This window comes from Hirundo rustica, chromosome 5, assembly GCF_015227805.2.
Source record: "Hirundo rustica isolate bHirRus1 chromosome 5, bHirRus1.pri.v3, whole genome shotgun sequence".
NCBI classification, from domain to species: Eukaryota; Metazoa; Chordata; class Aves; order Passeriformes; family Hirundinidae; genus Hirundo; species Hirundo rustica.
In genome coordinates, this window is record NC_053454.1 from 25,437,289 (window position 1) to 25,450,608 (window position 13,320).

The window sequence follows — 13,320 nt, forward strand, 5'->3', positions numbered from 1 at the left end:
GTTCAGTTCATGAAATTCTAACAGAGCTTAGATTAAAGCCATCTTGGAAAAGAGAAAAGAAAAGGTCTTTTAGACCACCAAGCTGAACATTGCACATTAAAAGATTCCCTATTTTCTCCTTTGAATATGGAATGTATCAAAGAAAAAAACCACTACAGCAGACATGGGAACTCATATTTTATTCCATCAGAATCCATAATTCAGCTGATAAACATGGCAAAATACTAATTCTGTGTCTCTCAGAAGGTTAGTTTATAATATAGCAGTGTATTCCCCATTATATTCTACTGTGCTGAACTGGTAAATCACAGAGTAGAAATTACCAGCAAGTCCAAATTCTTCAGTTATTTCAATGTATCTCTTCTGGTTTCAGAGATCCATAGAGGCTAAACAGGAAAGAAAAAAAAATATATTAAAAAAATATATATATTAAAAAAAAAAAAAAAAAAAAAAAAAAAAAAAACCACACCAGCAGCAACAACAAAAACAACAACAAAACCCCACAGAATTAAAAAAAGGAATTATTATTCTATAGTAACTCTTCGGTCTGTTCTTTACTGGAACTATAAATTGTTCATCTAACCTCAAGTGTGATATGCTTCAATGGGACAATTATTTTCTTTACTGAGAAATTTATATTTGTCAAATGAACTGTGAGGCTTGGTGCCAATATTTATCTATGAGAGTGCTTAAATTCAGATTAAAAAATAGCTTTCAATTTTGAGTAAAAGAGACTAGTTTTTCTTACACATATTTTCACAGAACCTCTCTTACATAAGACTGGCATGTATTTGTCTTAGCAACCTAATGCACCTTATTAAAACTCTGATTCAGATTTACTTATAAGTTATAGTACACATCTACATACACACGTCTACAAATTTCTGGTTTGATATAAAGAAATAAGAAATTTGCACAATTACTAAGACAAAAAAAAGTCTCATAAATCAAATTTTTGCATGGAAAAAAAATGGAAATTAGACCAGATCCACATCAAAAACAGCTTTATCATTGGTGCTCAAATATTTTCCATTTTGAAGGTACACTATGCTCTGAAAATATAAGGAGGCACATTTGGAAAGCATAAACAGCACTATTAGATCTACTGAAATATCATGATTTTTCAGCAGAATTACAGATTTTTTTAATTATAAAAAGTACAGTTCAGAAAAAAATGTTCCGTGTGTTTCTATAAAATGTGAATTGTTTTTTTAAAATAATTATTTGAAAGAACACTTAGCTGCAGAAACAGATTATCTTTTTTAATTTTACATTGGGCCCTACCTTTTAAACTCATTAATAGAAATATTTAAATATGAAAGTTAAATACAGTGTGATTTATTTTCATATCTAGACTGAAACTTGAGATCTCAGGAAGTTTTCATAAGAAGCTAAAAAATTCTGCAGCCAATTACCACTACAGATGTGACAGATTCAGAAATTATTCATATAGTCTAGAGCTTGAAAGCACAAAATCCCCACCAAATTCTACAGTGTAGAAGACAAGTAGTCATTAAATCCTCACTTCAATCACACCACTGTAAAATATAAAAACAATAGAAGAACCTCCAAGATGTGGCTAGCCAGCATTTAATACTTTGCCGATGAGAGATAAGAAGTGTAAGGCTGTATTCCATTAAAAACTGTAAGAAATTTTATAGCTATAAAATTTGGGTTATTATAGAGCAGCTATAATTTCCTTTTCATTAAAACAGACTTTGATTATGCTTTTTAAAATAAGAACATACTGCCACAGGGACTCACAATCATGACATCAGACTATTTTTCTTAATAAAAAAAATGAGTAATACCCCCACGTACTGATGAATAGGAAAAAAAATAGATAATTTCCTCAGTTAAGAAACACTGAGATTCCTTTAGAATGAAGCTCAGATTTTTTTTCCACATTAACATTTGCTGGCTTGCCATGTACTTCTCCACAGTATAGCATAACTGCAGACCAGAGGATCACTCTTTCTACTTTGGGGTTGCCAACAGCAGCATTTTGTATAAAGCACAGCTGGACGAAACAAAATTTTTTAACAGACTATGATGCCCAAAACAGCAACTCAACTTCTTGTAGTAGTCATAGCTAAGAGACAGGATTTCTTTTTCTTTCACTTGATCACATCTTTTAAGATCTCTTGTAGCTTACCATGGCTATTCTTCTCTTGGCTGGGCTTTGAGAACAATTACGTAGACACCACTCTCAATTGTTTGGTTTTCTGTAGGACAACATAACAATTCCACAAAAGCAACCTTAAGACCTAGTGAAAATATAAAGAAAAGCAAGAAGGAGGAAAGATAATTATGTATAATCAGAATTTCTGTTCATCAGTGCTGCAGGCTACGTAGGCTCTGCTGGATCAGGCAGAAGATGTAGAGGATACCAGATGCAGCACTGAGTGTTTGAATTTCACCAGTCATCTATGAAAGCTTTTCTACCTAAAGAGATTTGAAATAGGTTAGGAAAACTGCACCAGAATACTGGTGGAGGCTTATGGGGAATTCATTGTGTTGCGGGGAGAGAGGGTGGGGGGGGTTTTGTTCTTTCATGTTTGGTTGATTTTTGTTTTGGTTTTTAATTTTTGTTTTTCTCTCATCCAATTTCCAACTGGTCTTTGCATATGTGTAAGAGGAACTAAGGGGAAACTTCTCTTTAAGTCATGCTTCTAACCCACCTCTATTCAATTTGTACATTCAAAAACTTGCCTCCTTGGTGTTCATGCTCCTCTGTATCCCTATTTAAATTAAATCACTTCCTCAGCAAAGTGCAGCATATACCTCACTGCATTACTTTGTAGTTCCAGGCTTAACCAGCATGATCTGAAAAGGAAAGATATTCTGACCTCCTCCTAGGGACCCAGGCCAGCAAAAAAACCCCTCATCTTCAGCATACAACCTCTTGTGTCGGTTATGAGTAGCAAACAATTTGCAGGGTTGAATAAGGGCATATTTATGAAATCCTTGCAAATCTGGGGTCTGTGCTCACAGTGGATGTAATTGTCCTACTGTATATAACCACTGATCATCAATCATGATATTTCATCCAATAAAAACAACAACAACAAAGGCTACTGGCCCAGGGCAAGGAAGAAGAATATTTTTATTAACAACTTTCACAGGTAAGAATGTATTATAGCTCTGTTGGATGTGATATTTCAGAAAGTATTTTAGAAAGTATTTTGGAAAGGTAACAACTCTGCTTTGATTTCATGGCAATGATACAGTCTTTGAAAAGCAACTATAGATGAAGAGTGCAAATTGTATCAGACACTTTTCTGCTGTTTCTTCAGAAGTCAGAGTCCAGGCTAAGATTTGTGACAATGACAGAGGTAAGGTTTTCTATCACATAAAAGAAAATCTTACTCCTGACCAATTTTTTCAGTAATAGCTATGATTTTGATGCACTTTTACCACAAAAACACTTGACAAAATGGCCTGTGACTTAAAAACAGGGCTTGGGGAGGAGATGAAGAAGAGAAAACTAATAGGCCACATACTGCTGTTCTAATCATCTTTTAAGAACTCCATGACTTGCAAAGTTCATGGGCTTTTCCACTTGAAAAAAACTAAATTTAAAATCACCAGTTTCCCAGAAAATCATGTACAAGAGAGTAAATCAGACCACAGACCTTTAGAGCAATTTCTTTTCAGATAAAATGAAAGCTGAAAGACTGCATAAGTGGTATTTCACTAAAGTTATAACATGATAGCCAAGAAAAGGTGTTGATTTTCTATACAGTAAAATCCAATTGGCAAGGACAGAAAGCACCACATTTCCCAGGCTGAGATGAGATATGCCTGGCTATCTAAAGTCTTTACATCTGGCAACTCCAGCAGAAGCAAAATGGGAAGTTATCCATTACATTCTGAGGTTGTATTTGCTCTTTCTGAGGAGGGCTAGGCCTTTCCGGATTGTGGGGGCAATCTTTTAGGGTGACGGGAGGGAATATCAGAAGGAAGGAAGATCAGAAGGAAGGAATATCAGAAGAATATCCTCAGTCCTATGCAACGCTATTTGGCTGAGCTCAGCTAAACACTGCTCTTTTCACATTAAAAAAAATTAGAAACCAAGTTTGGTCCACAGACTGGAGACACAAATGCGCTATCTATTCCCTCTGGGTCAAGAGATTTTGAAAGCCTGGTGAGTCACTGCCACTGATAAGTGTCAAATTTGACACTAAGATGAAGAAGCGAAGACTCGTGATCATGCCGAATGGCAACAATGCCTTAATGATCCTTAAACTTCCTATTGCTACTGATATTCAGTTACTGAGATTCTTCCAAAAATAAACTTCTTGTCAGTCCATCAGTATGAAAATACAAAAAAGCCATTCTTGTTTCTTCCCTAGGACTACACCCTGACCATGTACTTTCAGCAGTCCTGGAGGGATAAAAGGCTCTCTTATTCTGGAATACCTTTGAACTTGACTCTGGACAACAGAGTGGCCGACCAGCTCTGGGTGCCGGACACGTATTTCCAAAATGACAAGAAATCATTTGTCCACGGGGTGACAGTGAAAAACCGGATGATTCGACTCCATCCAGATGGGACAGTTCTTTATGGCCTACGGTATGTTGGGTGTTTTAATCTGTTTGTGCTGGCAGAAGTGCCAGTAGAACCCATGCCACTTTCCTATCCTGTTTTCCTAGTTTCTCTTGTATGGGTCAGCACATACTCCATTTAGTTGACCACAATACATTTAAAGATTTTCCACAGAGCAGCACTACCATTAACAACTACAGCCATAGCTGACAAAACCTAACACCTCTTTCTTTCAGCTCTTCTGATTGTGTTAGAACTATTAAAGAGTTCTTTATTATGATTCTCACCTGGTAATCAATCACAGTTTACACAAATACTTCTTTCCCTCTAAAATTTCTCCAGTAGCTCTTTAGGACAATGGGCATTTAAAATTTGGAGTCACTTGAAGAAATGTGATATTTGGTAGAGATTATAAAGGAGATATTTTTAAATTTGCATAAATTATTTAATCTATATGCTTGAGTATAGGTTTTCTTTAATCTGCTTTGATTTATGACTTCTTCTTCATTTCACAACTGCTTCTTCACTCCACAACTTCTTCTTCATACAGTGCAAACCATTATTCACTCCTGTAGATAAAAATATACCCTGAAGTTTGAACAGGCATGATCTAATGATGAGGTACACAACTGTAAAATTAAAACTAACCCAAGTTATTTTTTATATTGAGATTGCTGCAGAGCCAGAGTAGGCCTTTATCATATTATTTTTGAAGTTAATGTAGCTTTGCTTGACTGAAACAAACTTTGATTGTTGCTATCATTCAACAGTGAAAATAATATTTGGAAAATATAAACCAGAAAGCATAGTTCAGTTAATCAGAAGAGAAGTCATAGAGCATAAAACCTAGCTGAAATACCTCAAAACTGTCCCTAAGATAGAACTAGTAAAAAAACCCCAAACTTCTGCAGCAATTCAAAATGAAAACACATTTGGGAAAGTATAACTTAGAGCTTAGTGAAAATAGAATTTTAAAATTTACTGCTAGCCTATAAAAATATAGCTTTTTAAAAACCTAACAGTAACCATGCAAAGAAAGCCTTCCACCCACAAGTCCAAGCTTCTCAAGAAACAAAAAATGATTTAAAAACTATTATTTGGCTAGTTATGAATTTGCTTTTGAACTTGTCAGATTCCCAGGCACTGCGTCAGTTGCTACCAACAACCATACAGGGATTTTAATATTAATACAGCCAGATCTGTTCTGGTACAGCAAAACTGCTACTTCAGTTGTGAAAAAGAAAATAAGGGAGGAATTAGCTGTTAGACCAAAGGCTGTCATTGTCATCTGTTCATTTGAAGAATACCTCTTCCTCCTTGCCTTCAGACCTCCTACAGTTCCTTTCAATCAAAATGACTCCTGCGGGACAGTTTTTGGAAGAGGACTGTTTGATCTGGGCCGACAAATTTTCAAAATAGTTCTCCTTTTGTTTGTGTATTTGGTTGGTTTTGTGGTATAATTTTAGGGCCAGGAACTAAATTTATTTATATTCCAGAATTTGCACAGGGGCAAGAATGTGCCTTAGAGCCAAGCACTTCCTCACAAGCAGTTGTATACCATAAAAACCATGCCTTGAAATGTATGCCTTGGATGAGCTCCACACACATGCCACACACCAGGTATTAATAACAGCCTTCTGCAGAAATAGCAGAAGCAGCTGTGACGCATCTGGTGGACCTGCTACAAGCCCTATCACGCATTCCATCCACAAAACAGCAGCACAGCTGAGAAGCTGTGATCTTCCCTGAGCATAAAGCCCATGCTCTTTCACTCACAGATGCTCAGGCAAACCCCCATTGCAACAGCAAAGATGGTCTCCTTCTCAATACTAGGTTGTTAGTTTGAATATAGTTGAATAACCATTTACCTTTCAGTAGTTAAGCAGCAGCTCTGCAACTCTGCAACAGCTGCAGCTCTGCAAGTTAATACCCTGTTCAATACCTCACTGCTTGTGTAGGAAAATAAAACAACAACAACAACAAAACCAAACAAGGCAAAAAATCCCACTGATACAAAGGGTGCTCTATATTCCACTCGCTTGCAGTCAGGTACGGTGCAATTCCCTTCTTCTCCCTCACCCTGCCTCATGCCCTTAATGCACACTGCCACAGGACCAACCTCCAAACCTCCCACGTTGCTGGGCTTCCCCACCTCATCCCAGGGAAGGCAGCAGGGCCCCAGGGTGCAGCAAGGCCAAGTATTGCCAGATGGGCCCACATGCACTGACAGCATTGCCATCACCAACTGAATGCAGAAAGAGATGCTGAGCGGTCAGGTCTTTTTCACAGCTCAAGTTGATGCACCATATTTTCTCCAAGAAAAGGCAGCTGTTTAGATACATCTGGCGAACAGACTTTGGCCTGTAGCTGTGAGTGAAAACACATTAGTGTCCCCATCCCACAAGAAAGCTCTAACCAAAGACAAAAATAACAAATGAGCAGAAGAAAAAATGAAGATACATTAATTTTTTTTTCATTAAACAGATGGCAGTTATTGCACTAAACTTGCATGTGTTATGAGTGGTCACTTTCTTCATGGTATTAATATGCTTCTGTTGGCCTATAGGTTACCTTTAACTCATGTAAGCATCATTTTTTTCGTATTCTGGATGACATATATGCCTCCTAAGAAACAAAGCATGAGAAAACCCTGTAGAAAATATTTTTAGGTAAAATTCAGCACTTCCTGTTAGAAATTTGAGCAGAGTTCCAATCTAATCTCACAACCAGAAAAGAAACTCTGCAGCATATTACCTTATTTAGCATCTGTGCAGTAGAGAGCATGAAGAGAGTATCACCAAACCTCTCACATGGGTTGCGACCTGTGAGTTTCATTTTCCTTACTGAAGACAGAGCATTGGCCTAGCATGACTTGAACAAGAAAAACGACACCAATTATGCTGCAACCAGAGTCTGAGTTCCTCACAAATTAGTTAGGGCCTTTAACCGTATCTCAAGGATGATTTAAATGCTTCCTTTCTCTCATACCTCCTGTTCCCCAAACAGCTTTTCCATTTTCAGTCCAGAGTTAATGTTTCCGTTCAGGCTCAGTTATGAAATTTTACTGGCTTCTTCAAACAGAAATTGGAACAATCATAACAGCTCTAAATAACCTGTTAGCTTGCGCTTATGTACACAGCAGTTTTTCATTGATACAATGTTCAGACTCAGCAGAGCTGAGGAGAAATAAACCAAGGTTAACCATTTGGCTTTACAGAAGAATAAACAAGGGAAATATGCACATAATACACTGGAGTGGTTTTCAATCATGTAACAAAGCATTATCACTTCACTATGTCTCCATTATTGTATTATTTCTCTGATAAACTCAACAATCCCTTTAGCTATTTTTGTCCAGTAACTTTCAGCTGCTATGTCCCCACAGTTTGAAGAACAATGTGTGCTATAGACTTGTGCAGACAGGGAATACTCCTAAGCCTTCTGACCTCTAAAATTGTGCATTGTTGTTATGTCTCTTGCTTCAAAAGGCAGTTCTGTTAATTGATCACAGTAGTAAAAAATGTGTAACATTACTAACCAAGTAACTCTTCCATCCTTTCACCCAAGAACTATGCACACAAACAAACTTAACTTCATGGTAATATTTCCACTGAATTTCATTTCAAATATGCCAGGGAAGTTGAGTGTCACTGTTAATTATTATCTATTTGAAGATCGTGTTTCTTCAGTTTCTGTCAAGTACTCTCACCAGCAGCTATTACCATTTTCTGTGGTGTAGCCACCTGCTTCCTAAGGGAAAGGGAAAAATCCTTTGGGTCAATGTGCAAACCTGCAGCACTGTGAGGCTGCTGTTTGAGAGAGTGCCAGCCTGGTGCCAGTACAACTGGTAAAATACTGGATTATTCTTTTTTTCCCCTCACCCATTTTTAACAAGTGATTGGATGCAATTAGCTCTAACACTTCTGGCACTAGCAGTGTCTCTCATTACTTCTATTGCCTGTCCAAGCAAGATGCTCTACAAATCTCTCCCAAAGCTCCAGAATCTTAAACCAATACATACTTTTGCTTCTCCTTTCTCCACCTTTTCCAGGAAAGATGCTGGACATGTAATGGGTCTTTGAGATAGTTAAGGAACCATTAATAATTTATTGTACTGAAATCCATATTCAGATTCTTATGTCATGATGTCAGGAATGCAAACTCTGATTTAAATCATCCTTTCCTAGTATTTTATGCCATCTCTTAATGCATCTCAAGTTTTTGCTAGCAGAAAAATGCCACCATGTTGCTTTGGAAACATCTGTTCTTTTATCATCACACTGCCTCACAATAAAGAGCAGAATTTCATGTGTGTTGGAAGGAGCATATCCTTCAGAAGAGTTAGTTGTTGAGAAATGTAACACACCATCAGCAAAGCCTTTACACAGACTTTTCTCTCCTCTGATATTCAGACAAAATCCCACCTCTGAATAGTGCAATTCTTCATTTCAAGGCAGAGGGACTGAGCATATTATGACAAGGTGTGCAGAGCTGGTTTAGAGCATCTAAAACTTTTGGTTTTGGTGAGACCATACATTTTTATACTGCTACAGCAGAGAATGCCACTTTGCTAGGGACTGCTACAATTGCAAGAGGACAAGGGGAAGAATAATCTTTTTCTTGAAAATAAGGATTTATTTCACCTCTTCTTACATAAATAAAGTTTTATGTGATGCAAACACTGTCAGAAAACCAATCAATTCACAAACAAGAATTGATCCACTTAACATTGGACTTACTAATCATTTATTCATGCAATATCCATGGAAGCATATCCTAGAGGTGTAGTGCAAGAAAAGCTGTATTTAAATGCAGAATGTTTAGTTTTTTAGTATGATCTTGAAAGCAAAGTGGAGACTTACCTTTCTACTAACTCAATTTTGGCAATATAGTAGGGAGTGTTATTAAAGAAATTTTCAATACAGTTGTTTACATCTTTTATTGCAGTGAAATCTTAATAGTTTGTGGGTTGCTTTTGCATTGCCGTGATTTGGGACTATGGAGGTTTGGCTTTCATCTAAACACCTTAAGGAATTTCCTTGAAGAGTCAGTTATTGCATCCTTTTGAGGACAACCTATCATGGCAAAAAGTAGCAGATTTGCACTGGTACTCAATAGATTGTCCTACTTGTTTTACAAAACAGGTCCAGCCAAAAAAACCAGACTGCAGTTCTTCTAAATGAGAAAAAGCCATGTCACCTATATAGTGAAATAAAAAGCTACACTTTATTTCACTACAGAAAAAAAATACAGAGCAAATTATGAAGTGTTTTATTAGATGATAATTTTGAAAATCCCACTAAGAATATTTCTTCCACACATCAATAACAAAAGATTTAGCAGTGAGCATTTTAAGAGTCACAAGAACCAATTTGGGACTCCCTTTATATTTTTATGCCCTAAAAATATACGAGAACTTTGCAAAAATAAATCAAGCAAATATTCATTATTTCTTCCACTTCCCAAAACATTTCTGTCTTGGAGGGTCAGTTTGCAGGATCTGTGGGCAAATGAAGACATTCCTCAATGTACAGCTACTAGGAAGGGTAGGGATGAGGGGGGCATTTCAGATGCACATTGTGGGTGCCTGCTCAGCCTGTGACAGGTCACAATGCACCTGCTGCAGACTTTCTTCCCAACAGACCTTTGAACAAGCATATGTGCCTGCTGGGCAGTCAGCATGACCCCTCATCTCAGGCAGTGCACTGCTAGGAGCATTCCTTTAACTCAGAATGAAAAAAATGGTGAAAAGGACACAGCAAATTCATCCTGAGGCAGAAAGATTGTCTTCTTTGTCCCTTCAGCTTCTTGCAGACTGTTTGAATCCTCTGTGTCGCTCTGTCAATCCTATAGTCATCTCCTCTTCTTGGCCTGCGACCCAATTTTAATGCCATGGCATGGCTGATACAAGATGATCACAGAATCATAGAATTGTTTTGGTTGGAAATTCCAACAATTAACCTCACACTGCTTTGTCTACCACTAAATCACATCCCTAAATATCATATCTACATGACTTTTAAATACCTCCGTGCAATCTCATTACTAATTTACTCACATTTATTATACAAAATAAAACATATCAATCAACATATCAAGGATTTTATAATGAATATCTGAGGCAGATATCATTTGTAGTACTATGTAACTGGAAGCACACAGATAAAACTGAGGAAATTTAAGACAAAAGTGAGTACAACACCTAAAACTTATTGGGCATCATTTATGTACTTTACCTTTTCTGATTTACCTTTACTACTGTAGGTAAATCAGAAAAACTCCAGCTGCTTATGGGCTTCTATGTGCAAACCCAAAAGTTTCTTCCCAAACACCAAGATTTTATTCAGCATCAAACAACAAAATGGACCTGTCAGGCTCAATAAAATTAAGTTGCAATTTGGTAACTAATAAATAGCACAAATTGAAAAGGAAGGCTGAAAACTATAAGAAAAAGGACAAAAGTTAGGGTGCTCTCTGGCCACCAGGCCAGGCAAGTCCCAGGTGTAATTCAGAGACAGACTTGCTCTCTTCCTTTAGCACAAATAGCCTCAGAAACATCCAGGGTGAATCCAGCAGCTGTCCATCCCAAAAAGAGGTGCTTTCCTCACCCCTGAGGAGAGGATTCACAACTGAATTCCCTCCAGTGGCATCTGTAGCAAACCTTCCCCCTCGTGCCCCCAGGGTACAGCAGACATGGCAGAAACATGAAGGTCTAGGGAAGCAACTATTCATAAACTCCACATACTGAGTTATCAAATAACTCCTTGTATTTGATTCAGAACTTTTTCCTCCAGTTTTAACCAACTTGGTTTTTATTCCATTTAACATTGGATTTTTGAATACTTAACATAGGAAAGATGAGGAAATACTTCAGGTTGAACTCTATAGAGAGTTTATTAAAAAAACAGCAGAAACACATGAGTACTGAACATGGACTCAGCTTTAAATATGTGAGCATCGGCTCCTGTAATCAGCAGTTGAGGTACATAAGCAGTCTGGTGGAGTCACAGCTGGCTTCACAGGTTGAATTTCAACACAAGTTTTAGATGCAGTAATTGATTGCAGCTATCAAGTACAACACTTTGAAAACTAAATAAGTATTTTGTAGTGCAAAGCCTGCTAAGCTTTTTTCAAAAACTACTTAATTCAAGCAGGGTCTAGATCTGAAATTATCTATTTCAGCTATTTAAGTATATTACTATTTTAATAACTATTTAACCTCATTAATACTATCAAAAGAACAAATAAAAATGATTGGACAATATTTAACAAATGTTTTATTTTAAAGCTGAAAAGCACTGCAGTCTATGGGTTACATTTTTTCTAAACAGCACACCATCTCTTACCATCTTGGTATAGATCATGGATGATTTTCTTATCCTCTATTATACAGGCTGTATTCTGCCTACTAAATCTGAGAAAGTCCTCCTTTTCTCCCATATCAGAAGTGCAAATACCTCCCAATACTTTGAAATTATTACTCTTTCACTGTCAACCTGATCTGCATCAAAACTGCACTTCTAAATATAATGGTCTTCAATTTTCTTTTACTATGTCTCACTTTAAAAGAACTCCAGTCCCACCAAAGCTTATCTCTAGTGTGTATAAAAAACACTGTTATAGTTGGCTCAAACATATTGGGAGACAAAAATCAAGAAAAAAAAGAATTTAACACAAAGAATAGCACTGAAGTACTTTTGGTCAAGATGTATTTCAAATAAATTTATATACACACTCTAAGAATCACTTCAATAATAGTATAGGAAAGGCTTCACAAGTTATTTCCTTCTTTACTTGCTTTTGGGGGATAGGCATTAAACGAGAAAGGAATTTTTGTGTATTTACTAATTCAACTTTCTCCTCTACACACTGTAAAAGCTCGGATGCAGAGACATCTTACAGCTGAGTGACCAGTAAGAAAATCCTCACAAGCTTTTCGCAACTGAGCCATGTAAGTCCTGTTGTTTCAGTGTAGCCAGTTAGATACATATCATTGAAGCAGCACATATTTAATCTGCATACTCTGGAAGTTAGTGCTTAATTTGCATAATGTCATAATATTTCCTTCTTCCCTGAAATACTAGATTTTTAACACATTTTTTTACCACTTATACTTTGCAAGGAACACCAAATGGACAGATAGAGTTACAACACTTACTTGCATTTTTGAAAGAAAAAGGCAAAAATGTTTTAAAAACCACTGCAATTTAACTTATATACCTGGAATATATTTTAGCAGTACAGATTATTTAGTATGTGTTTTTATATAAGGCTATATATAGGTACATAAAATATCTATGCTGAGTCCTAATATGTTAACATATTTTAGTATATTTCATATCACCATACATTTGGTACATACCACATTATGTGTGTTTTTCAGGTCCTGATCTTCATTAAAAAGCCATTCATTAAAAAGAAATTCCCTCTAATGATAAAAATTTTAAAGGGACAGTAATTAAATCTGTACTTTGCTGCAGATGTCGAACTTAGTTACTATTAATTTTGAGCATGTTGAGAACAATTAATACTGAATGACAAAATACAATTTTTTAGCTGCTTAAAACTAACCTCACTCTCATTTCATTTACACTGATGTTGATTCACTACATGAGTGAAACAGCTGTTCAACCAAAACTTGGAGGGGCATAGGATGAGGAATCAATCTGTAGAATTTCTGTGTAATAAATGTGTCAGGCAGGTAAATTAAGGTCCTAGGGGAGACAGCAAATATTTTACTAGACCTGCTCCAAGCTGATAAATGCACTTAG

At 36.6% G+C, this 13,320-nt stretch overlaps 1 protein-coding gene across 1 annotated transcript in view; it reads left to right on the forward strand.

The window, feature by feature from the left end:
• GABRB1 (gamma-aminobutyric acid type A receptor subunit beta1) overlaps nt 1-13,320 on the forward strand; it is a 118,285-nt gene that overhangs the window by 58,037 nt on the left and 46,928 nt on the right. The window contains exon 4 of the mRNA XM_040065379.2: nt 4,356-4,576. Within this exon, the coding sequence (XP_039921313.1) occupies nt 4,356-4,576 (221 nt within the window). The remainder of the gene's footprint in view (nt 1-4,355; nt 4,577-13,320) is intronic.